Source organism: Semicossyphus pulcher, unplaced genomic scaffold (genome assembly GCF_022749685.1).
Source record: "Semicossyphus pulcher isolate SPU_LCO1_2020_fin unplaced genomic scaffold, fSemPul1.0.p SCAF_17, whole genome shotgun sequence".
In the NCBI taxonomy this organism is placed as follows: domain Eukaryota; kingdom Metazoa; phylum Chordata; class Actinopteri; order Labriformes; family Labridae; genus Semicossyphus; species Semicossyphus pulcher.
In genome coordinates this window covers 5092552-5120098 of record NW_027211681.1, presented here as the reverse complement: position 1 = coordinate 5120098, position 27547 = coordinate 5092552, and the positions used below count along the sequence as shown (strand labels likewise).

Sequence of the window (27547 nt, the reverse complement as noted above, 5' to 3'; positions counted from 1 at the left end):
GCAATGGCCGCTTTCCGCAGAGTGGCAGCGCTGGCCGGTAAGCTAAACCTCTGGTCGGCGACGAGAAACGAGCTCGTCGGTGGTCAGACGGTCAGCGGAGGAAGGTCACGGAGGTGTATGGCTGTCGGAATGTGTCTTGCAACGGGAGGCGCAGTGGCACTTTACTTTTACAACGATATGACGAGCGCCAGAGGCAGGAAGAGGATGAGGAGTCACAGCATCAACGGTTTGCTCCCGTCCATCCCGACCGTTGAAGCCAAGGAGAAGGTAGGAGGCTGACTTAAACCGCCGCTCCGGTTTTTAACGTTAACAACGTGGCTTTAGAGACACGTAGCGACTTCGCAGGTCGTTGGCAGAAAAAAGTGTTTACTCAGTGTTGACATAGGGGCCTTAGTGTGAAAAACAGCGAAGATGACCACTGGGAGAAAAGGAAGAGAGCGCTGAGCTTTATCATATCTTCTTCCCCTATAATTAAACCCACATAGTTTCAATTTTAGCCCTACTTCTGTTTTGCAGCCATGTTGTGTCTGGCAGTTTATATGTTATTCCTATCGGGCGGATAAACTGTGTCACTCATTCCCAGCACACCCAGTGGAAACAGTTTGCTCACTGTTTGGCTTGGTCGCAGGAAGATGTGCGCGCGCAGATGCAGGAATGGCGCTCTCCGCTCGAGCTGGTGCTGAAATGACAAAACGATGAGGATGTCAGTCAGACAGCTGTGTGCCTATGACTGCACATAATCAAAGTCAAGGATGGTTTGAGCAGCAACATTTTAAATTTAAGAGTAACACTTTAAAAGAAGGTACAGCAATTCCTGTGTCGTTTGCAGCTCCTGTAAGGTTAAATTATTTTAAAGCTTAACTTTGTGAACTGTAGGTTCATGTTACAGCTAAGTCATACTTCAGTGAACGAGTATCCAGTGGTGTAAGAACTGAGAACCACTTGGAGCCTCTGTACCAAAGTAGCAATACCAAAAATTCAACAGCCCATTGTGAGATAAAGTCCTGCTTTCAAAGTTTTTGCTTTACTACTTTTAATACTGTTACCACTGTTAACAGCAAAATAATGTTGGGAATGACTCATTAAGGGAGAGGGACCTTTTTACAAGTGTATTAATATGTACATTATATTATACAATTATTACTGAGGATTAATATAACACATTTAAAAAATATTTCAGCTAGTACAAGTGGAGCTAATTTGACACTATACATTGTATTATATTTACATTATAAATATTACAAGATGATAATATGTATTAAATGAAAACAATGAATCCCCCAAATAGCTATGAAATACATTTATGAGTAAAGAGTACACAACTATTCATTTGAAATGTAGAGAGATTAAATTATGAAGTAATTTAAAATTGATTTATTCAAGGACTTAAGGACAGTACTTGAGCTGAGTGGTTTTGTTGTTTGACAGTAAGATAATTGGCAATAATTTTGATAAGTGATTAAGTGGTTTACATTAACCGCAAGCAAAAATACCAGAGTCTCAAAATGTACTAAGACATCAACCTATAGGGCTAAAAATATGATAACAATATATTTTTTTCTATTTTGATCCACTTCAATATGTGCTAATGCTGCAGTTGGAAAAATATCCTGATGATAAAGAAGCCTAAAGAAAGTAATGGGAAAGAGAGAGAGAAACATTGAAAGAGAGAGGCAATACAATGGTTAAGCAAAAAAAATTGTCCCAAACAGGTTAAGGCATTGATAACAACTGCCCCGGGCGATGTCAAAGCTTCAGCTTGATTTGTCGTGGAGGACAAGGCCTAATATGAAAGTGGCTCCATGAGAAGAGCCAGTATGTTTGTTAAAATGATTATATGCATTTGACATATGTAGTCCAAGGAGACTTAAACACACAGGAGCAGATTTAAAAAGTGCTCCAATGTGGTTTATTCAAGAATTTCCTTGTCTCTTTTATCATGGAAGTAGATTAGGCAGTAGTTTGACGCTCCTGTTGCTTGGAAGCTCCTAATGCCAAAACTGTAAATCTGCCCTGCTTCAAAACTATGTGTGAGCACCTGAATAACCTTACCTTTGTTGTGGGGGTAAAATTATGTGAATGTAAACTGTGGACTACAGAGCAAAATGATGAGAATATTTGAATTTCTATTATAGTCTTTCTATGATAAAGTATGGTGAAGCTGTACGGCCCAAAAGATGGCTGGTTTCGAACCGTTTTCGTTGATTTTCCATTTACTTAAATTGGGATTATTTTGCAGTTATTTATTTATTTTATTTATATTTTTTAAAATTTCACGAAAACCTTGTGACGGATCTCTGAAACCAGTCACCCTTATAAAGAACAAAAAACAGAGTACTCAAAAATAATCATTAGCCTTTATTCAGAGCACATTAACATGTATATTCACATTTGGATTCTGTATGGATTTCTACCTTAACAGAACACCAGTTGTTTGTCAACTAAGTGGTGAACATGTATTAGATATGAGCTGCTTTATGATCAGAAGAGATGTCCTGATTAAGTTATTTTTGCCTGGATCGCAATCCAACTCCTTTGATATTTGGTATATGCTGAGTCTGATCCAATTCTTGTATTTAACTACCCTTTATGTGCAGACTTAAAGTTAAAAGATAAAACTTAATTTTAATGTTCATTAAATATGTATCTGGGACACTGAAATAACAGCGTTCGTTTTTAGCAGGGCCTCTTAAATGAACTGGCACCGAGGGTTTATTAGAGGGTCTTCAACTTGCGGTTAAAAAGGCTTATCAATGATGTTCAATAGAGGTTTATCTTAAATGTAACTTGGATCAAAGAGTTTTCTGTTGAATTGCTGGGTTAAAGGAGGGGTAGGTATCCAGTTTAAAGCCGGCGAGCCCATAAGAAGACCACCATAAGATAGCGCCAAACTTTGGAACAGGATAACTCCAGTGGGAAAAGGGACAAACAGCCATCTGTTACTCAGTGAATGTATCCTGAAAGAATCTGAACAATTAGGTTGAATTCATTTTCCGTCTTCTTCCATCATGGCACCTGAAGGGGTCCAAAAATACAAGATGATAAGGATTAAATTGAGCTTAGGGTAGCCAAGATTTAGGAAAAGAGTTGACTAGCAGTCTGTATACTAGAGACTGCATGTTGAACTGCATAACGAGACTATGACTCCAGCAGTGACACTGGGCGAGGCTGGGCTCAGACAGACACCGGACCTTTTATGAATATTTTTAGTCTGACACCTGTAATCTCATTTACACTTTAAGGCTTCATCAACTTAGGCCAAGGAAAGCCAAGCATCTTTAGTGTTTGTCTCAGAGGCAGGTTCAGACTTGTTTTATCACGACAGACTACACTTTTATTACTTCCTCTTTGCAACTGTTTGATGCCTATCAATTTCCAAATGAGCTAAAAGACATCGTTCTGACCCCTGTAGGTTGAGGAACTGGCTGAAGCTGCTTGGACAGTACTACTTCTTCTAATGTACTACTTTGTCTTATATTCACTGAACTTGTAGTCAGAAGGAAGAGAAAGAAAAAGGGTTCAATCTGAAAGAATTGGGTAGATGGACAAAAAGCTGCACCTGTTAATGGCAAACACTGGACTGCCTGAGGGGAAAACATCGGAGCATCTGCTGTGCAGGAGAACGAGACTAGATGACAGGAACACATTTAGTTTTGGCTACATAACAGTGTTACCATATAAGAACACAGTGTACCACAAAGTCATTTCATTATTTTTCCACCCGTAGCTTACTTTACTTTTTACATCATGCGTTGCAGCATGCGTGTTTGCTGAGCTGCCTTTGCAGAACTTTATAAACTCCATTCATTAGTGTGAGTTGAGGCCATGGGCGTCTTTGCTCCTACACTTGATTACAGTGCATTCCTATGAAGCCGAGTCTCATCTCCTATTCATGCCTTCAAAAGCCCCCTTGGTGAAGGCAGCATCAAAGCTTTATGAATGAATCTGTGCGCTCATTAGCATGTTAGCTGAGCTGAGCAGGAACCTCGGTGCACTGGGCCCCTGCAGCCAAACAGGTTTAAATTTGGAAACCTCTCAGCTAATTAAACAGCTTCATGCAGCACAATCTGTTGGCGTAGCAGCTCTCCAACACTGCAGCTAATCAAGTTGAAGTCCTGGCTCCTCACAGAGATAGAGAGAGAGAGAGAGAGAGTGAGAGATGCTAATCAAGGAGAAAGTAGTGACAAAGTATGCGTGTGTGTGTGTGTGTGTGTGTGTGTGTGTGTGTGTGTGTGTGTTCGCATGTGCCCCCGTTCTCCTGTTCTTGTATTTTGCCAGAGGTGCTGACTGTTTATAATCTCAGAGAGCTAAATGGAGAGATGATGCCAAGAATAGATGGATTTCCTCATTATGGAGGTTCAAAGGCAGTGTAGAGGCACTTCAAGTTCAGATTTTGCTTTCATCATAAGAGGCCAGAGAGTTTCCTCTACACAGAAAGCTGTCACAGCCGGGAAAGTCACATTCAAACTGTGGCCTAATCATTGGGGCAAATTAACTCCTGTCACTTTTTAGATTATTAAAGGGCTGCAACTAATAGTTACTGTCAGCATCAACTTATTTGTTGATTATTCTTGTGATCAAGGGTCTATTTGTTTGGAATACTAACATTACAAAGTGGTGAAAAATATATGTCTATATTTCCAAACGCCGTTTGTAAAGAACCCAGAAAATAATTGCACTGAAGAAGCTCAAACCGGTAAATCAGTTATAATAATAGATGATGATTAATGGTTGACTACGAATTGATTATTGAACAATTGTGACTAGACTATTTAAATCTAAATCTACATTTTAATAATATTGTACTAACATTTAAATAACCAAAAACTGCTTCTATGATTGCTTTGCTTCTTTCTCCCAGCCTCGCTGATTTGTTTTGTTGTTGTACTTTTGTGACAATAAATTACTTAAAATATTTTGATTGAAAGAAATAAAAAAAGAAATAATAAAACCAAAAAAACTAAATAGAACCTGACCAAGAAGGGATTTGTAAGACTGATGCTATACCAACCTTTTATTGGAAAGATTCAAACATCATGTTGGGGTAGATATAGGGAATTTTTCAGCTATGATAAAGAATTCTGTGTGTGTTTTGCGCTGATTTTGCACTGATATGACTATGCAGATGTAGTAAAAAAAAGCTGTTAAATGTAAGACTTAATTTAAGAAATGTACATTGTTATATATTCAGTGGTTGTGCAGCCCACTGTCTGCTCTGCTATAAGTGCTGCAGACAGAGCTGAGTATTGTAAACTTTAAAGTCGTTTTCAGCACTATATGTTCTGTAAAAAAGTTTTTATATCTGAGATTATTGTAAAATATTTATGTCAAAACAATCATAACTGTCATAGGCCTATATCAGCCAAATCATTTAGACATATTGGTCAGGCTTTAGCTAATCTACTGGGCAACAAAGTGAATAACAGTGTGTTCTGTTTTGTACTTTGGTTTATGCAGGCCCGTCCCTTTGACTTTGAGGACGGAGACGTGTACATGTCGTCCCACGAGCATCGCTTCCGCATGTTCAGCTCTGTGGAGTACGAAGGGCAGCTGTACATGACTCCACAGAACTTCATCGAGTCGGTCACCATGGGCGAACCGAGAAGTACGTTTCACACACTCAAAAATGAGCTCTTAAGACGACGCTGTGCTTTTAATTTAACTTCAGCGTGAAAACATCTCAAGATTGTTGTTTTGAATTAAATGACAATTGGCATCATTTATTTCATTTAACGGAACAGTACAGATCCCTTCCTGCTTTTTATATTTGCTGTAGTAGTTATATTTGTAGAGTTACATTTTGTTAGAAATGGTTTGTAACCAACTTAAGTGATGTATATTATAATATTTGAAGGCAAGCTATGATCCGTAAATGTATTTCCAAATATGGATGTCAGATGTCATGTTAAAGATGAATCTTTCTTTTTACGGAAATCAAGTTTTAACACACTTAAAAATCTGTTTTAAAACAGGTCGTTGCTGTTTCTGTCAGCCTGCTGCCAGTCGTAACAGATTAGCCCGGCCAGCCAGCCTCAAAGCAGATGGCTTTACAGCTATTGTTTAGTCTGAGGTTAATGTTAGTCAGACACACACACGCACACACCACACACTTCCTGACTTGTCCACATTCCATTTGCACACATTTGCCCTTTCTCTTAACTATAAAATATCTAAACCAGACACTTAACTTTTCTGGTGACAACTCATTTAAAAATGCCCTCACAAGTTGAGGTTATCTCAACCAGCCAGCTAAAAAAGCAACAGTTCCTTCCTTCAGCTGGCGTGTGATTGTATTGCGTGCAAACTGGGCACCTGTATGTGTGTGTTTACATCCAGCCTGGCTCACTGACATATGATACAGCCGCACATAACCTCTCAGCAGCCGACATCCTCTAATGCCCCCTTTGAAGTTGAATTAGATGAACTTTGTTGTATAAAACAGAACAAAAGTAGCATGTGCTTTTACGGGGACATTCCACATACTACAAAGACGAGCACAGGCACTTTAGATGGTACAAATGGGCCTGTGATGATGACAGTGTATATACAGTGAGTGTGTCTGTGTGTGTTGGTGTGTGCTCGTACGTGTTGTGACTGTACCCGGCACATTAAGACCCATTTCTACATCATACAGATGCTATCTGACCAAGCCCACCCAAACTCTCTTCTCCTCTTTCCCTTCTTCTTCTCTCCTCTTTTGTCTCGTTTCCCTTGCAGACAAGAGGCCCTGGAGGTCCCTGACCAAACAGGTGGGAGACACACTCTTAATGCTTCTGTTGCTGGCATATGTTGCATGTTACATCTGTAGCAGGCTTTTTCTACCCTGCAAAGTTAAACCCAGATTTTTCCAATATTGTTCAGGTTTTTGGTGTATAAACAAATATTAACATGTTGCATTAGTGCATGATTGCAGATTATTATCAGATTTATTAAGTTAGATTGCAAGCCTTCATTGACCTTCACACTGAAATCATTAAGACGTCATAACTGCACCGCACAGAAAGTCATTAGAAGAGAGTCTGTCAACATTTGGAGGAATATTTGAGATGAGATGACGTTTACAGTGTGACATGGGTTATAATTTTAGTTTGAAATTAGTTAAATTTACTATTTTAGAACTATTCAATGTACATAAATATCGTAGAATAAATATATGAATGTGCAGCCTTTAATCCATTTATTTGGCCCAAATACAAGGCTTTGCTTGCGTGTAGCTCTGTTGTTGTCAGCAGGACTGAACATAGTCAAATTTGTCAATGATATTCAAATGTGTTTGCAACTGAAAGTAGAAATACAGGAAATTAGTGCCATCACAGTTTACCAGGCTGAAATCTTAGTACAATCCCACAATCGTTTTTATGTCTTCTTACAAACAAACAGTTATGTTTACTTCACTGAAAGCTTCATGTGTTTCCTTGAGGCGTAACAAACTTGCATTTCTGTGCATCAGGAGCTGGAGAAGATTTTGACAGATACTCCCCCGGTATGGAGAGGATCCTCCAAACTGTTCCGCAACCTGAGAGAACGAGGTCGGACAGAGTAATCAGACACACACACACACACTCATATATGCACACGCAAAACAGGAACAAAGGCACAAGTGCTTGTCAACATCAGTGAATGTCAGTGGATACGAATTTGAAGTTTTGATTTCATATAGTTTAACTTACTTTAAACATATACTCAATGTACTGATTAAGGATTTAGTATTAAAATGTTCTGATAATATGAGGAGTAATCGACAAACGGCTTTATAATTTTACAGCATATTTAGCTTTCTACTTCACCTGCTTGGGTGTATTTGTACCAGAGCTTACCTGCTGATGTGTGACTAAATAGTGCTTGTGAGCATGCGTGCGTGTGTGTGTCACTGTAGGTGTCTCTAATCCGGGGTTGGAGCCATGCTGACCCTCCTTACAGCCAAACAACCTGCTGAACAAACTAAAAATAAACCTCCTCTCCTCTCCTTTTTTGCATATGGAAAAATAACAGATCACTAATGTTAGTGAGAAAGAGAGAGACCGAGCGGAAGAGAGAGAGAGAAGCTCCCCCTAATTAAAGCGTTTGCTTGAGGAGAGTGTAATAGAGGAATCACACAGTCTGGGAGTGAGTCCCTGTAGTGATGATTACACACACACACACACACACACACTGGGAGATGCTAAATATAGCACATCCTCTCTTCCTCTGATGATGTTTTACATTTATAACTAGTGTATGCATGTGAGTATGCGTACATTTACAGCTCAGGGACAAGTATCGACGAGCTTGCAATCATCCCCATCATCAGCAAAAAATGAGAGGCAATGAAAAAAGAGAGTAAAGAATAAGTTAAACCGGAGCAGAGAAAGACAAAAAAGACATGAATGAGTGAAAAGAAGGCATGAAAGAGGAGCGAGGAGAAGATGTAGAGAAGTTGAAGAAGTAGAAAAAGTGATGATAAATGATAGAAAGATGGTGAACCTATCCTGAGAGGAAGACAATGAAGTTATATACACTGCATGTCTATTCAAATTACTGATGGCATTTTGCCAAGACCACACACACGCACACACACGCACACACACAGCATTCAGCAATACCTCTCTATGAACTAGTTATTTGCGTGCATTACCTTTAAACCACTCATTTGTGCATTCACAGGTTTACCCACTTAGTTTTCTTACAATGTGTAGCTAGCATAATGTGAATAATTTGTGTGTGTGTGTGTGTGTGTGTGTGCTGATGTCAGGACATGCTCGTCTCTTCATGCCATGATGAGCGAGGACAGTCAAAATCCTTGGGATGGCTTTGGATTTCTGAGAATGACAAAGGAATGCACAGAGCTGCCAGAACATTGTTGACTATGTGTGTGCGTGTGTGTGTGTGTGTGTGTGTGTGTAAGCTGTACAATGTCAGCATTGGTTGGGCGTGGTTTACACAGTAATCTGTCACAGCGATGGTATTACTTTGGTTTAGAAACTTCTTCTACACTGAGCATTTTTTATAACCATAGCCTGATACTTTGGTGATTGTAAGTTGCTCCCCTTGTGATAAGTAAATAGAGATCCGTTACCCGTGTTTTCCTACAGCAGCGAATCACTGAAAGCATGTGAGTGTAAACATGCAGGATGTGTTTGAGAAACCTGAGTAGTGTCAGAGTGTATCTCCCGCTCTTTGCACAGCTCGGGCTACACGGTGAAAAGAGAATTCAGTTCCAAACCAGCTCCTCTGCACAAAGCAGTTGGGCATCAGGAAAACACAAAGCTCACACTGGCCTGAGCTGGTGTCATGTTAACCTACATACACATATACACACGCATGGGAGAGCAGTCTCCCGTAACACTCAAGCGAGTCACCCTGAACTATCTGAGCGATCAGACAGAAAGCGAAACACAGGGAGAGAGGGATGAGCTGGAGCTAAAAAGATTCCTAAATGGGCCTGAGGCAAGAAAGGATCATCTCCTGAAACATTTTTCACTTGCTTATCCAAACACACACACACACACACACACACACACACACACACACACACACACACACACACGCATACACGCAGCCCGACCAGCCGGTGTCTTTACTTTGGACACTTGGGGTGTAGAAGAAGAAACGGTGTGTGGCCGAATGGCTGTTGGCAGCTCAGCTCAAGAAGACACATTTTAAGATGCTATCTTCATGAAAGGGAGGATTATGTGTGTTGCTGTGTGTGAGTGTGTGTGTAAGGAGGCCCACGCTCTTTGAACATCTGTAAACATTGTGGGTGTGTGTGTGTTGAATGTGACCTTTTCCTTAACTCTCTCTGTCTTGCTCTCATTACCAGGCATCATCTCATACACAGAGTACCTGTTCCTGCTCTGCATCCTGACAAGTGAGTCAATTCAGTCTCTCTACAAAACCCCCTTCGCCGATCTCATTTTCTACTCTCTGTTTCAGTCTTTCTCTTTCTTTACTTCAGCAGTGTGCTGAGCTTCTTTTAGGAGAACAAGGTTAGCTGAGGTACATGAATAAAGTATACTCAGGCCCACCCAGAAACTTAACAAGAGGCAATTATGACTCAAATCTATGGGTTTCCCCTTCCCCTTGGGGTAACACAGAAGTTGAGAGAAAGACAGGAATAGGAAGAAAAAAACACCTCTTCTTGGACTCTTGAAACTTAAATGTAGACAGGAATGTGAGGCTTAACTACTGCACTCATCTTGTAAAAGTCATTTTAATGGGCAGCCATTAATCCTGAACATTACGGGTTGGAGTCACAGGGTAACTCACGATACGATACGCGATACGTGGCCCACAATAACGATAATATCATGATGCAGCGATTCTGCAATAATTGATTTACTACAAGACAATCATATAATGATAGATCAGGATATCTGATTAAATGAAGAGTGCAAAATGCCCCTTAAAAGGTAAAGTGCAGAATTAATATAATTATTCACTGCAATGTGGTGTCAGTTACACAGAATTTGACAGTGACGCTGTGAGTCAAATTGGCAGGCAAATCTGTTCAGAGCACTGTATTAAAAAAATATATTATATCGCATGAGTCAGGACGACGATATATTGCCTTAGCGATATTTTGTCCCTCCCCTACTAAACATATTAAACAGGATAGAGTGAAATTCAGATGGGAGATCAAGGAAAGTAATGACTTAATTTTTGACAAAGCAAGGAAACACCGTGTACATTTCAAACTAGTACCCACTTCTACCTGCATAGGTTTCATGATAATATTAAATGTGAGGATAAGTCAGGTAAAATTCTTGTTTTGTTTGAAGATGTTTAGTTTGTGTTCTGTAGCAAACATCTGCGTTCTTGTATTTCTAAAATCAAGTGAGCCGAGCTTGATCTGATTTGGTAGATCCACAGCTACACCTGATCAATACAAATCTTGTAAAGTGGTGTAGAACAATCCAACTATTAACTTTAGCTCACAGCCCGTATAGATTTATCTGCCTGACACATCTCCCTCCTGTCTCTCTTATATGCCTCTTCTAGCCATGCTATTTCTGGATTTGAAATTGCCTTTTACAACCACACACACAGACACACACAGACACACACACACACACACACACACACACACACACACACACACACTCGCACACTCACCCTATGTGTTCTCCTCTCTGTTCTCCAGAGCCCCACGCTGGCTTTAAGATTGCTTTCAATATGTTTGATGCAGACGGCAACCAGATGGTGGACAAGAGGGAGTTCTTGGTGGTGAGTCTCCATCCCACGACTGAATGTATCTGTTATAATTAACCTTTCTTTTTACTGCCATCACAGAAGGCCAGTGTTTGCATATTAGACAACTAACAATCAGTGTGAAATCAGTGCTTACAGAGAGATATGAGATGGAAAAGCCTCCACTGAATCTCCATTGTGGGAGTTTTACAGTATGGGGGAGATAGTGTTTGAGAGGTCCAAAAGAGAAACCACACCAGAAATGATCTTGGGATTTGGCGTCATCATCTCAGGATGAGCACAGGATGTGTTTTTCCATTAAACTCTCTATCTTAAATTTTCACAGCCTTAAACTAAAGCTGTTTTCATGTTGAGTTTAAAGCATTTAAAAGGTGTTTTCTCTTCACTTTTTCTATTAAACAACTGAGTAACCTAAATAAATAAATACATATAATTTCTATAATTTTGATAGTTAATACTGCAGCAAGCAGGAAGCAATCAAAATCTCTGTGTAGTCTGGCTAGAGATGGAATCACATGGGGGAAAAATTATGCACAAAAATCTGTATTCAAATATTGGGAATATTTCATTTAACAATCCCCAAATATATAATGTAAGTCAATAGTGTTGTTATAATCTCCGCTTTGTTCATGGTGATATCCCTTTATAATTCATGTCACATTTTTTACCATAGTGCGGTAGTTAGGAATTTTAATCATTTATTCAAACTAACAATTTCAAATGTTGTTAATGTCTAACTTTTGTGGGTCATGCCATTGAAAGCAAACTTAGGAAATGACCTCTTACTCCCCAAATAAAGTATAACTAGTAATACTAAAACACTGATTATTGTGCAGCTGTGCACCCTTTTATACACGTATGTGACCTTAAGTCTCTGCTAAAACCAAACTGAAAAACCATCACTCTAAATCACATTGTCAAACGACCAATACTTGAATCACTGCAGAGCGGAGCACGAAAGAGTGACCGACTTTGTGACTTTGAACTTTTAAGCTTCAAACAGAGCTTTGAATTTTCAATGAGATCCTGGTTGTTTCTCTCGTTACAGCTTCAGGAGATCTTCCGGAAGAAAAATGAGAAGAAAGGGAGGAAAGGAGATGCTGAGAAGTCGGCACAGTTGGTAAGAAAGTTGGTAAAAGATGCTAAGGGTTTGTTTGTGTGTGAGTTGAGGCACATATGTATGGATGGGAAATTAAGCTCCTTTTGCTAACCACCATTTGCACAGCTAACAGTGAAATGACCCTCGATTATAAGTCTTTATGGACATGGACTTCAGTAATGCTGCGATCATCAGTTGGGTAAATTTGGAATACAAAGAAAATATTTTGTTAACTTAAACATTACTGTGAATTAATGTCCCTCTTTAAATGGCATTTTAATACATCCATGAGTGTCATATGGCACAACGTCTCTGTGTTGTTACTCAATCTGCAAAGAGAGTGATGTGTGTCAAAGTGTACATGTGGATGTATTGAAAATGACACATCATCATTTAAGTTAATCGTCATGTGTATTTAAACAATAGTGAAGTCAGTTAACCCCTCGTGTAACCACGTGTGAGTGCATGCGGCCTTACAGGAACAGTTACGATAAAGTTGTATCTCCTCAGTATTTACTGTGATAGTTAACCCGATGGTGAACTTGTTAGACTGCATACACTCTCAAAAGAATTTGTCTTTTTCAAACCTTCTGTGATTACAGTGTTGGAACAACACAAGTCAACTTGCTCTACTGAGCTGAATTATTTAATAATGTGTTTTAGGTTTGAAGGCTTGATTTTTGATTGTAAAGTTTACAGCAGGTTTAGATTTAATAATCTATAAAGCCTGCGTGTAGAATAAGAGCCAAAATAAATGAGTCAGGCTGGTCAATATTAGTTTTTGTAACAGATTATTTAAGCTCTTAGTCTCTCACATTAGAAAATTAGGTTGCAAGTTTTTATTTAATTAAAATAATATGAGGGAGCTTCTTTATAAAAATGTTTTTGTTGTTTGTTGATATAAAATATCAATATGTGCAGATATTTCATGACTGTGTTTTCTTCAGTTATTAAGAGGTCATTAATGATTGGTTATTGTCTCAGTGTTTGCCACCTTTTGTCTGCAGAAAGCAACCCTTAATTAGAATAAATGCTGTCAAACCCAAAAAGTATTTTTATTCCCACACTACAACATATTATTACTGATTTTGAAGCCTTAATGAACCAACTATAAAATCCACAGAGATCCATTTTACAATAAAATCTTCATAGTAACAACTTATTAAACCGTACAATTACATGTTTGGGTAAAGTGATAGTTGATGCATTTGTTTCTCTAAGTCTTGTAGATCTGTCCTGCTTAAGCTTTCAGCACATCTGAAATAAGGGATTTGAAAAAATCAATTCTGAAGGAGACGGTTTCGTCACTTTCCCGCACACGGTTGCACAAATCATCACTGGGAAGCGGCGTGTTGTAAAGCGTGTGTTGTTCTACAGTGTAATCACAGCCGTGTTGAAAATGACACATCCCTCTGCAGAGTGTATCCACAGCCTCTTTCCTTGCATGTACTAACATGTCTTTTACCTTCTCTCCTCCCTCTCTCTAAATGCATGCTCTGTCCTCCTCTCTCTCTCTCTCATGTCTCTCTCTGTGTGTTAGAGTATGCAGCTCTATGGATATCAGGTTGCTCCCATGAACAGCGTATGTATTCAAAACCATAACCCCTTAGTCTCCTTTCTGCTCTTTTGTAGATGGTTTAAGAAATGGAGGGAAGGATGAACAGAGAGCTAGGGGTTCTTACGTGCTACATGTTTTATTTAAAAAAACGGCAACATATCTGACATTTTTTTATAAGATAATAGTTGAACCACACTGAAGACTTTAACATGGTGGTGATAAAAGGTTACAATGGTAGACAGATGCTGTGCGGAAAACCTTTCAGAATATCATGAATCTTTTTTCAATTGTACAAATTTTCTAATAAGACTAAATATATTTCCTAGTCCTGGAAATTAAAGGAACAGTTCCAAAATGTTTAAATTATATGCTGTCTTGCCAAGTTTGTAAACATAAGGCTACATACAGCAGGCGTTAGCTTAGCTTAGCTTAGGATAAAGACTGGGAGTAGGGGCAAACAGCTAGCCTCGCTCTGGTCAAAGCTAATAAAATAAGCGCGTCAAAAGCTCATTGCTTAACCCTCTGTATCGTGAAACTGACGAGTAAAACCACAATGACTTTCTGAAGTCTCTGGTTCTGGTTTCTGGCAACCTCACAGTGGCAACAAAACCTGGTAGTCCCTGTGTCTGATTCTATAATTTGGACAGAGCTAGGCTAGCTGTTTCCCCCTGTTTCTGGTCTTTATGCTACGCTAGCCTGCACCTATTTCTAACTTCATTTTTACTATACATAAATCTTATTATCTAACTCTCAGCAAAATCAAATAAGATTTTAAATTTACTTTAGGTTTTTTATTCCAGTAGTCCACACAAAAGGCGTATTGCTGAATCAGTGAAATAACAAATGTATGGTATAGAAACTGAAGTGGATGGTGGGAGGTATGGGGATGGGGAGTGTTAGCGTCTGAACCTAGATTTTCAGAATAATGTGTCTGACCAGTTTCACAACCTGCTATGTATGTGGCAAATCAAGCTAAACCATGCTGTTCCTTCTTTCTTCCTGTTCTGTAAGGCGTGTTAGGTGTAAATGTCAATTATATGGGGATATTTAGAAGACTCTGTTTAATGTCCCTGTCGCCCACTTTTGTTTCCTGACCTGGCCTTTGAGAGAGCCTTAACCCCGACCAAGTCCACCTGATCCTCTGTTGTCACTTAAATGTACACAGTAGACCACCTGAAAGGAATAATGGATAAAAAGGATGAGCGGGATGGAGAAAGACTTCCTTAAGGACAGGGTGTCCATCTGTCAGGTCGGCTGACTGATTGATCGAGGGATGCTGGCACAGGGTTCGATGAATGGAGAGAGGGACGGAGGAAGAGGGGTAATAGATTTAAGAGGTCAGGAGAGATGAACTCCTACAAAAAGAGAGTGATGTGATTAAGAATGACTCGAGGCACTCTGAAGCAATCAGACTGTGTCCATTTGTTTTAGGATATGTGCAGTGTGTGTGTTCCTGTTGGGGTTGGTACAGAGGTTTGTTAGAGAGCAGGGAGAGCAGGAGATCAAGGAGCCCAAGACTATGGACAGAAAGTTGCTTCATTTGTGTGACCACTTTCACATTAACATTATAAAGAAAGCAAAGAGGTTACAATTGTCTTCTGAGCATGTTTCTTAAAAAATGTCTTTGATTCTTTGAATAAGAAAGGCTATCTTATTCTTTTCTCTCTGTCTCTGTCCCTCTCCCTCTCTCTGTACAACACACACACACACACACACACACACACACACACACACACACACACACACACACAGACTCTCCTTGTGCTGTCAGTGTTGTGATGGATAGCTGCATTGTCACTGTGAACTTAAGAGCTGTGCGGGGTCATGTTAAAATGGCTGCTGCTGTGTCCTCCCTGGAGAGCAGGACGAAGTGGGTGGTCAGGAGCTCCACAACACTGGGGTTGTTTTTCATTAAGACAGAAAACTCTCTAACTGAACCAGATCTTTTATTTTTTGGGTTTGTTTTGGACAGCAATATGTCTGGTTTGCTATCATAGGAGGACTAAAGGAAGTCTTGCTTTAGTGTGGAAGAATTGTGTGTTTGAAGAGGTCCATCAATAAGCTGGTTTTTATTCAGGTTTTTCAGCACAAAGGAAAACTAATGAGTTATGGATTTTGACGGCATTGGAAATAAGAAAAACCTTGAAGTCCTTTGGAGAATAAATAAAGGTTTGAAATGAAATGAAAAATAACATTTATATAGAAGGGTTTAGGCAGACCACTGAAATGCATTAGAAATTGTGTTTTTCTCCATCTTATGTCTTTGCCTTTATCTTAGAATTCTTTTATCTCCTCTTGTATAGATTTTGCCTGAATCTAACCGTCCTTCATTTACTTCCGTTATGTTTAACACTAACGGTTTTCATGTTTTGGGGTTATTACAGTTGATGGGGTGAACTCTAAATACTCAATGGACAAGGTTTTATTAGGTAGCTCAATAAGCGTAAGATTGTTTGTTACAGACCAGAATTGTCCTGATAAAGTATTTATTTATGACTGCTGTTTATGACGATACAATATTTGTACTCTAAAGCAAAAGTTTTAAAAAATCAACGTCATTGTTCTGTTTGTTTTAAGAATTGATAGAGTGATCACTGACCTTTACTTCCTGAAGTAATTGAGTTGGAGGTGAACTGACCCTGGCCCTGCTTGACCGCTCCTACAGGTGCTAAAAAAAGACAGTCAGGAGTTTGTGGCGCGGAGTTACTGGGACGTTCTGAGGCGAGGTGCCAGTCAAGTCCTCTTTTCGGACCTGGCGGAGGTACATTAGACCCACCTGTCCTCTGTTACTACATCCTTCCATATTTCATCCTTCACTCCTTCCTCTTTAGGTCCTTGTATTTAATGTTGATCCTTCGACTGGCCCCGTAGATTCAGAATAATGTTGTTGCATCAAGCTTGGCCAGAATAAGTATTAACCTTTGACTTCTTGGGCAACCATGCTAGAGATAGACCGATATGTTTTTTTCAGGGCCGATAACGATACCGATTATTAGTAGTCAAGTGGCCGATAACCGATATTTGAAGCCGATATTCATTTGCAGTAAAAGTGAAAATATTGGCGTCAAAATTTTGAATAATACAAACTCCAACACTTAACTTTGTTTAAATGCCTTTAAGCATATGCATCAGAGCCAACATAACCCAGTTTTAAATTGATCTCTTATTGGCCGTCGAAAAAAAAAAAAGGCCGATGCCGATATGTGTCAAAATGCCGAATATCGGCGCCGATAATCGGTCTATCCCTAAACCATGCCTCAATGTTAACGTTGACCAAAATATTATTTTTTAACTTATTTTTGTATTTTTTTAAGGCTAAAAGAGAAGACTGATCGACAAATGTGTCGATATGGGCCTAAAGTAAAAAGTTATGATCACCATCAGTCTTTTATTCTGGTTCGGCTTGATACTGTTAATTTACATAGACTGACATCTCATCTTTTCTCCTTTGTTCCTTTCCTACACTTAGATTTATGTCCCTCAATATCTGCCATACTCCCAACTCATTGTTGTAGGGGATAAAAAGCCATCAATCTATTCCTCCATTCCCCCATGTAAGTCATTTCTGTTTGGAAGAGCTCTAAAATTGATCTCCTCTAAAACCGAGAGAACGTTACATGAAAAAACAGTTTGAAGTGTTTTCCCCATTTCATCTGTCACTCACTTATCCCTGATGAACAAATATAACAAGAACTTTGTCTTTATATTTGTTACAATTAATTAATTATTTTTCTTCAGTATCTATCGTTCTGGTGTCACAGTATTGATCCTATAATAATGCTAGTTAGATGATAGATCTTGTAATGTCCGTATTTTTATAACCTGTTGTGTTTCCCACCTGCCTTATGTCATGTGGTCTCTCCATTATGCTTTTGTATGTGTATCGGTGCCTTGTTATCTGTGCTGTGTTGTGACTAGTGTTGTAGCTTTGGTGTCACATTGTTGTCAGTTTACACCACAACCTGTTTAATGACTCTGGTATGATGATAACAAGGCTGACAGCAGAGCACATACAAAAACCCTGATCATTATAGCTTCACAAACTAATACTGAATCACATACTATTTATGTTTCATATTAAATACAGTATAACACAGGTTTATATAAGACCCCCTCCAGTAAAAATCAAGTGTTTAACCTTGTAAACATCTCCATGTGGTGTTCTTCATGTGCTACAAGACATCAGGGACAACATGAGCAGTCATCTCCATGGCTGGGCCTGTCTGCTTTTAAACTGCAGTGTACCAAGGGCAGGCTGAACAATAACGTTTTCAGATTGTCAGGTTTGAGACATCACAAATGTAAGGAGCCAATTCTGTTAATGGACAGGGTGACACTATACATATTGTTATGGCAACCATAGACTGTGTATGGCAACCACTTGGGCGGTGCGCGAGCCAGCTGTAACCGTCATCTTAATTTTTACAAACTCACTACTGACTACTAACTTGTTGAAACTATCTAAGTTTCAACAAGTCGCCACTAAGCGATGGTAGAGGCGTGTTTTGTTTTCATGACGGAGAGGGCGGTTGGAAATGTGCACGGTGGGCACATTTTGTATTCTGCAGAAAAAAACATATTAGACAAAATTTTATGTGTCTTCCAGCCAAATGGTGACCTGAAGTATGCTTGGCTAGCTGGCTAAAGATACCTTCAAACAACCCTCTATAGCTTCTACCTCCATGAGGCATGATTTTTAGAACAATAAAGCTAAGGGTCTACAATTATCTATTATCTAATAATCTATTGTAAGCTAGCAACTCTTTGAGGCTACGTATATGTATGCACGGTGGTAGTGAGTCAAATCTAGCTAACATCAGCACGCTAACAGTTAGTTATGAAGTGCTACCATGCTGGTGTTTAGCAGTTTAGCAGGTACATCTTAGTTTTATTTAGCACAATGCTAACATTTCAAAAGTACGGCTGATGAATATCATTCGTTTTGCAGCTATTTAGTCATAAACAAAACTTAACATTTTGGCAGTTTGTGCCTCATAGAAAATTTTCATTGGCTACTTAAAAACAGTTTTTCTGATATGTCTTACACAAGGGTTATATGCTGGTAATGATTAAGAGCTAACAGTGCTAGCAGGCTTGCTAACTAATGACAGGCTGTGTGCTGCGGTGGTAGCGGAAGCTGAGGTGGAGGTAATGACAGTGGAGCGTAATGGGGCTGACCTTGTATTTACACCGAGCAGCCTTTGATCTGCCGGGATGTCAGACGGACAGAAGAGACGAATCAGACGGAGGGGGAGGATGAGGAGGGGGAAATAAGAGGAAGAAAAACAGGGACATTTATAGATATATAAAGTAAATTTAATTAAACAAAGAACTGAGACAGAATAAAAAGAAAAGGAATCAATTCCCTAAGAACCAGATCAGATAAGTAGGGGGGTGGGGGTGGGGGGAGATAAAATCAGAGACAACAAACCGGTGAGAGAGGCCCACAGAAGATGACACAGGTCAGCAGAGAGAGCAAATGTAGAGGAACAAAGTGGGTGGGGAAACAGAAGAAGTTCGGGAAATACATTTAGGGGAAACGAAAGAAGCAGGTTGTATTTAGAGAGAGAGGTGTTTACTCAACAGATTAGTCACCATTATACCTCTTTGCTTTTGTCTGGAGAAGGAGGGACTGACTGACAGGCTGAGAGGGAGGGAGGGAGGGAGGCAAAGAGCAAATCACCTTTATGTTTGTCAGGTGAACGAGTCAACGACGGGTAGTGTGCAGGAGAAAGGAAATCAGAGTAATCAAAGCAGAGCAGGAGGGAGAGGAGAGAAAGACAAATAAAGAGAGAGAAGGCGTGAGAAGAAGAGAGACCAACAGGTCGTGAGAAGGGAAAGGGAGGGTGAACTGTCTTTGCCCTGAAAGGTGCGAGTGACTGACAGTCTGACGGACTTGACTAAAGAGCGACAATGAGCTCTTCCTCTATTACTCACAGAGAGGGAGGTTGAGGAGACCATTTAGTGTTTACATCAGTAATTACTGTTTTTACCTTCAGCGGCATGATCAAAGTCTGTTAAAGCTCGCACACACAGATGGACACATGCATGCACCAGGTGTCGGCTCGTGCCTCGTGGGCGTGGTGAACATTACGTCTTCGTGGGGATGATGAGCTCACACTGCTGCTGCCACACTTCCAGGAACGATGAGCTTGTTATGTTCAGTTTGGCATTACGTCTACCTGAGGTCACACTGGTAGGGGGTCATAAAAGGGTTGATATCGGACCTTTTATTAATTTTAATCTGATTAAAAAAAACAACAACCAAGTAGTCATTACCTCTTATGCAGACAGTCATTAACTCTGTTTAGGAAGAAATCTCTATTTTGTTAGAGTTTAAAAGTTCGGACCCTTCTTCTTTTGTCGTAAAATTCGATGTTATCAGTTTCCTGTCAGTAAAAACGAGATAGGTGATACTTGCATTAAAACTTCATAATTACAGTAACAACCTCAAACTTTTTAATTTAAATAAATGTCCTGTAAGTCACTATCTATAACCGAATGAGTTAACACAATGGTGATTGAGCCTATGGTCCACTGATGAAAGCCTTTGCATTTGCAGTATATCATATTTTCATGGACTGGGTGTCAGTGGTGACATTAGTGGAAAAAATCACAAGCGGCGGCCAGTTAGTGACGCGTTTTCCATCATCCAGCAGTGGTTGGTCTGTCAGAGAGGGTAGGCGGAGCTTAGTGGCTGCACTTCCGGGTTTCTGTGAGCGTTGCGTGTAAACAGTAATCTACTATGGCTGAACAAACAAAGAAAAGATCGATGACTACAGATACAACTTCAAAAATAAGTGAAAATCCAAAGAAAAAGAAACAAATTCAACACTCAGATGAAGGCAGACAGTCTACAAACGAAAGCGAGGAAAATCAAGAGTTAGAACAAGAGCAGAAAAATTTAAATCTTTGAGATTGTATCTTTAAAGCTGCTCTAACCAGTATTCTTTATACTAACATGGATTTAATTAATATATGTAATGTGAAAGGTATGAGTCACAGCGATCAATCCACAGACAATTATCACTCAGCTTCACAGCTCCTCTTTGCATTTCAGCATCATTCAGCATCATCAACTTTCCCTTCAGCAGCTGCAGCAGATATTAGATATGGAAACAGATATTTACTTCTTCAGTTGCATAATTCAAAACGTAGCAAAAATGAGAGTGAATAATGCTGGCTAGACACAACTATGTTCACCATAACAACTTTATGAAGTAATGATGTCGTGTTTCGTTTGCTGCTTGTTCTAATGTCCCTAAACCGCTCAAAAAAATCACATAATGCAGCTTTAATCATCACTTTGACCTTTCTTTACTAGTGATGGGATAAAAAAATAATAGGTGAAGGTCATTACATGTATTTAATTGATGTCATACATTTCCCATGGTGCACTGCATCCAAATATTACTAACCTCTTTAGCTAGTTTGCACAATTCAAATGAACTCAATCAGCCCGAAGTTTCTTTTTATTATTCTTATCTACAGAAGAGCAAAGCAAAGACACAAACAGTTAGAATAAGGAGGGAAGAGCAGCAGAGAGACACCACCTGGATGCTGTCTCGATGTATGAACAGCGCATGTGTCATAAAGACATCAGTACTGCGTCAGTTATAAGATAAAAGAACCAAAGTATGTGTATCCTGTTTGTCCGTAATCAGAGGCTTAATGAAAAGATCCTCAAATAAGTGAGACACAGAAAACAAGACACTGAAATGATCAGTGTGTAATGGTTTCAGTGTGTCTGGGTTTATACGTCTTCCTTTGACCCTAATCAAAGACCAGACTGCGAAGTGAATCAGAGACAGTCCTGAATGATGGTGGTCTGAAAACAGGATTGACTTTAAATGTTTTCAAGGGGACATTTTTATTCTGTGAGTCCATTACAGGTGGATCTACTAAAATACATTTTATTTGGACTTTTCTTTTTTCCTCAATCTACTCTATCAGTGTGGAGAAGATTACTTCACTTTACTGATCATCTATCCCGATCTGAATCTTTTTTTAAATTTGATTTGCCATCGCATTTGTCTTGGCTTTTTTTCGTTTCAAATACAGGACAGTTTTACCGTTCTATGCCTTTATAAGAATTTACAAGAGACAATCTGAAGAGGAATAACACTGTTATGATAGAGTGCTTCTTGAAATATGTAACATTTGATGAGGAGTTTAATGTTTTTAAGGCTGTGATTAACAAGACAAAAAGGAGGACCTACTGATTTATCATATATTTTACATTTTAGAAGCTAACACTGGTTTTGCGTTAACGCACATCCCTGCATCTCAGTCACAGTCATTTGCTCATCCTTGATAAAATGAATACACATTTTATGTCAGAAAAACAGCACAGCAACTGTAACATCTGTCACAGATGTGATTGTGTAGTTTTCCAACTTGTACAAACCTTTTTCACGTGTGTGAACCTGTGTCATCTTGTTTGACATTTTCTTCTCATCCCACATTGGATTTTAGGATTTTACTCTCGAGGTAGAACCACGAATTGCATCGTGGTTTTGATGATGATGATGATGATGATGATGATGATGATGATGGAAATGGCGTTTATGCTCTTCCCCCTTAATATGACATGAGATTCTACCTGATCTTGATGTCAGCTAATACCTCAGCATGGCCGTGGATTGGACAGGGAGATGGCTGAGGGGGGGCATGGCAGGGAGAGAGACAAAAGATGGGGGATTGACATCGTCTCTTTTTTTTACGCTGACGCTCTGCTCAAAACTGTCACCTTTTTCTGAGTTGAAATGTAAGCGAGCAAGGAATCGCCAAAGAACACACTTAGGTCAAGTTTCCTTGAAAGCACATAACGTCCCAATCTTGCCTTGTTTTTGTAAGGGATTAAGAGGATGTTAATCACTAGATTACAGCATGAGCAAACAGAACAAACATCCCACAGCCTGTAGAATTGGTCTCTAATTAGCAGGATCATCCCATAAACATAGACTTGTAAACTTTGGGAGGAAGACAGGGGGACTAAGATTTTAAAATATTTAAGCACAGTAAAAATAGAGGAATACAAAAAACATTAAGTTGCAAATATGAAACTATGATCCTCATCTGGTGACGGAAAAAGGTGGAATCGGCCCACAGTCTGCATTTGTGCTTATGTGGGTTTTTTTCCGTGCTGCTGTTTGTGATTTGAGGTTCTGTTGGGGTGTGTCGATGTGGCATTGGCAGAGAAATGCATGGGATGTGGTGGCTTTACTGTGTCTGTGTGTTTTTGGCAGCTTAGTGTTGTGTATTGTGTGTCCGTCTCAGCCTTAGTTATCCATGTCTTCTTTCCCTCGTCTCTCTTTCTGACACCTTCTTTACTCCGCTCTATTGACTCTTCTCTACCTGGTCAACACTTTGTCCTCCCTCTTTCTACACCCCAAACTCAAGCAATACTTGCATGACTCTGTTTTCATTTTGTCTCTGTAAGTGTGCTGCTACCTGAACACTTCCTGTGTCCTCACCAGATCAGTATTGGTCCGTGTTTCACGCTGCTATAGCAACACTTCTCACCAGTCTAGGCAGCATGGACGTAAATGGCTCCATACCGCTCCTTTATATCCTTACTTTGCTTTGAAAAACAATGATAAGGATGCTCTTAACTGTTCAATTTCAAATGGACAGAGATCTTTCTGTCCATTTTACCACATCATCCTTTCTTTCTTCTTCACATATTTTCTAATGCTGGATTTCGAAACAGTTCCACCATTTTTAAAAGTGTCATCAAGTTGTAAAAGAACTAAAACCCACCTGTTTTTGTCTCATTTAAGAGGTTTAACTGAAATGTTTTAGCTGCCTAGACTGGTACGTTTGATGTCATGATGGCCGCTGACAGCTTTTTCGTTTGATTGACAGTCTGTTGACGCTTTCCCGGCTTCCTGCTAGCCTGGCACCACGGTGGCCATGTTGGATTGATGATGGACTCGCCCACTGCTTCTCCTCCAACCACAATGCTTTATTGTTATTAATTATTCTCTCATTGCTTCTTATTCCTCCCTCTCTGATGATTCATAGCGAGCTGATGAGAGCATCACCATAGACACCACGCTATTGGTGCATTTCTTTGGGAAGAAAGGGAAGGCGGAGCTTACATTTGACGACTTCTACAGGTACAGTACAAGATTTTGTGCTAATGCTTTGAACATTGCCCAAATCACAAACAATAATGTGCTTTTTAAGACAAATCTTTCCTATAAATCTCTCTCTTCTTCTTCTTCTTCCTGTCCATTGATGTGTTTCAGGTTTATGGATAACCTTCAAACAGAGGTGCTGGAGATAGAGTTTCTGACCTACTCTAAAGGGATGACCACCATCAGTGAAGAAGACTTTGCCAAAATCCTGCTGCGCTTTACCAATGTGGAGAACATCAGCGCCTACCTGGAGAATGTCCGCCAGTGTATACCTGATGAGAAGGTAGGACATAAATACACGGACACAGCAAACGACACACAAACTTTCCACCTAAGCAAGGAGATATCTCGATAATGTAATTTTAGTTTTTTTCTTGTAATCTGGACAGAATCAGGAAATGGAAGTAAAAATATGGCGGCAAAAAATGTGAAAGATTTGCAGACATCAAAAGTAAACTGAAATTTGAGAATGCACTTAATTCTTACAATGCTTTTTTTAATCGTTATTTCTCTCTTAAGATAACAGGGATAGCTTTCTTAATCCTTTGTGTGTCTGTTTAATTTCTTCCTCCTGTTTTATGGGCGCTCCCGCCTTCCAGCCATCTAGAGCCTCCGTAATTTCCCACCACTGTCTCCGCCTGAGGCTGTTGTGGCTCTCCACACTTCAGCGCTCCACTGCTTCACTCGACCACACGCATACACACACACATACACACACTCACACAACCAACACTTGACCACACTTTCAGCTACATGTCAATGTCTACATGTGAATCTATCTATCTAGATAGCCGCCCATCACTATTTCTGTCCCTCCCTTCTTTCCCTTTCATGCCGTTGAAGAAGCAGGTTGGTTTCTGCCTTGTACGACACGCAACCTGCAGTTACAATCTGTCAATATATCCTGCTACTCAGTTAGGTCACCACCCTTTTGTTAGGTTAACAGACACAGCCACCTAGTTTTTTTTTTATTAATCTGCATCTATTCATGTGAGCCTACAAAGACTGAACTTCCTCATTGTTTGAGTTTATTGATTGTTTGATAATGTTTGTTATGAATCTAGTTGTTAAAGGATTGATCTTGATTCACAGCAGAGAGCATGTGGCAGTCACAGCTACTTGTTGAATGGCTTCAGCATTATAACTGTATGCAGACACTTCAGGGTTGTGACCCTGCCATTAATGACCTTTAATGTCATTAATGGGACTTTTTCATTTAATCTTGCAGTTATTGTTTAGTAGTATGAGTTGCAGTCAGTTGCTTCTTTTTGGTTAGTTAATTTTTCAGACAGCAGAGTGGATGGGCCTCCTGGAATGCTGTATGCACGTCTGTCATGGTCCTTTGGATGGCAGTCTGCACTGAGACACTCATTACTCTCATGCACACTCCTCTCGGTTTGTTAACTTCACACGTGTTTTTTTAGGGAATCACTTTCGATGAGTTCAGATCGTTCTTCCAGTTTCTCAACAACCTGGAGGACTTTGCCATCGCCATGCAGATGTACAACTTTGCTTCTCGCTCCATTGGACAAGGTAGGATAAGAGTGTCTCTGCTTACACACATTGATGATGTATTTCCTTTTAACTTGCAACAAGGTGCCAAAATGATCTAAAAACGTTTTCTTCTTCCTGTCAGATGAGTTTGCGAGAGCGGTGTATGTGGCCACGGGGCTAAAGCTGACACGGCACCTTGTAAACACCATCTTCAAGATCTTTGATGTAGATCACGACGACCAGCTCTCGTACAAGGAGTTCATCGGGATAATGAAGGACCGGCTGCACCGGGGAGCCAGGGTGAGAAACAGAATGATTATCGATATCAAATGCTCCTTTTCAGACTTGAACTTAAATCGATAAGTTCAAGAACGATAGGAGAAGACTCAGGGTGGATCTGTGGTCCAAATAACTAAAATCCAGTCTAGCAAGACGTGCGTGAAAAAGAGTGTGATTGTTTCAGTGAGAGAAGCAGATTTATTGAGAGATGCAGTGTTACCTAAAAATCCTATACATTTTTTATAACATCACCTCAAGTGGTGAAATTCACTGTTTGACAAATCTTTTAACCATGGTGCTGAATTCTACTCTTCCACATTCCATGAGCACAGCAGACTCTGAGGTGGTGTCAAACTGAAAAACACCTCATATACATTTTTGAAAACAATAAGTACAATATCGAGCTTTCCTTCTGTTGGGCTGAACTATTTAGTAATGGATTATCAAATACTTAAAAATCATTTTGTGGACAGTAGCAAATATTCTAAATATAGTAAATTGGCACCTGCAAGAATACACTGACTTAACAAGGTTAAGATTTTTCAGGGTGTCAGATCTTGGTCATTTATTCAGTAGTTTGACAGATTCAAGCTGGTTTCAACTTCAATGACTTTCTTGAAGTCATGAAAAAAACTACACTGGAAATCACCTTTTGTGATGTCATTGTATTTTTTTCCCAAGAAGGAATACTGCCCTCTAGTGGTGAATTATTAAAGTACAGAGCCTCGTTTACAACAGAAGTGATACACATACATGGGATATGAACTGTTGCACCACAGACCTGACTAACATTGCATGATAGTGAACCTGTAAGTTTTTCTGTTTATGCCTCTTTGGGCTTTGATGCTGTTTTGGCCTCACAGTCTTGGCTTATTAACATTGTTCTCTCTTTTTCTCTCTCCGACACTGCTTGGCCTGCTTTTACAAACATCTGCGTCATTATACCAACCTCTCCTGTGTCCTGTCCTACATCTTCCCTGCCTCCTACCCCGTGCATTCTTTTCTTCCTCCTCTCTTCCTACCATGATGCCTCTTCCTTGACCTCTCAGGGCTATAAATCTGTGGAGCGAGCCATCTCTTTTAAGTCCTGTCTGAAGAAGGAGCTGGCCAGCAGATAAGTACCACTAATAACAGAAAGTTGGATTACGTGATCATGATGTTCATTGTTTTCAGTATTTTATATTAGATATGTATTTTATATCTAGTTATAATGATAGACAGTGTTTGAGTTGTGTCTTAAAAAAAACAAATTAGGCCCATATCTAGAATGGATTTTTTGAACCTCTGAATCTTTTGCTCACCTTTCCCACCTTATTCATACAATGTCTGGACTTACCACCCGTTCCGACTACAGTATAATGCACCAACAGCATGGGCTAATCTGACTCAGCTCAAGCTGCAACAACTTCATACCAATTAACTGACAGATACCTCAAAATGTAATTATTTTATATATCTATCTAATATTTAAAAAATGGCATTAAGAAATAAATGCCATTTCTAGATGTGGTCATCACATTACACTCACAGTAACCATAACCTGGCATATTGTAGGTTAAGGTAGTAATTTGTTTCTTATATTTTCATTCTTTTTTTGTATTTGTGAGTGGAATATTTTGTTATCACTCCAGCTATAATATAATGTCCAGTTAAAAGACTTCCGGCTCCCTGCATGACTGTGCCTCTCTTTGCTCCATGTTTACCAGGTGAAGGGTAAACACTACGCCTCCTTCTCCGGCTGTGTCCACTCTGAGGCCAGAAAACAAGTACACCAGCTCTGGAGGAGGT

The 27547-nt window shown here is 39.6% G+C and overlaps 1 protein-coding gene across 2 annotated transcripts; it reads left to right on the top strand.

Annotated features, from left to right (window-relative positions):
• On the top strand, window positions 1-27547 carry micu3a (mitochondrial calcium uptake family, member 3a). 2 transcript variants are annotated; one of them, XM_069665946.1, is made up of 15 exons: window positions 1-267; window positions 5458-5605; window positions 6718-6749; window positions 7451-7529; window positions 9800-9847; window positions 11120-11202; window positions 12236-12307; window positions 13827-13868; window positions 16510-16605; window positions 23871-23965; window positions 24098-24269; window positions 25411-25519; window positions 25623-25780; window positions 26809-26873; window positions 27463-27547. In XM_069665946.1, exons 1-15 carry the CDS (start codon window positions 4-6, stop codon window positions 27467-27469), a joined length of 1470 nt encoding a protein of 489 aa, XP_069522047.1. In that variant the 5' UTR covers window positions 1-3; the 3' UTR covers window positions 27470-27547. The 2 variants fall into 2 exon arrangements, with proteins under 2 accessions (XP_069522047.1, XP_069522048.1); XM_069665947.1 differs by lacking the exon at window positions 27463-27547 and having other exon boundaries at window positions 26809-26877.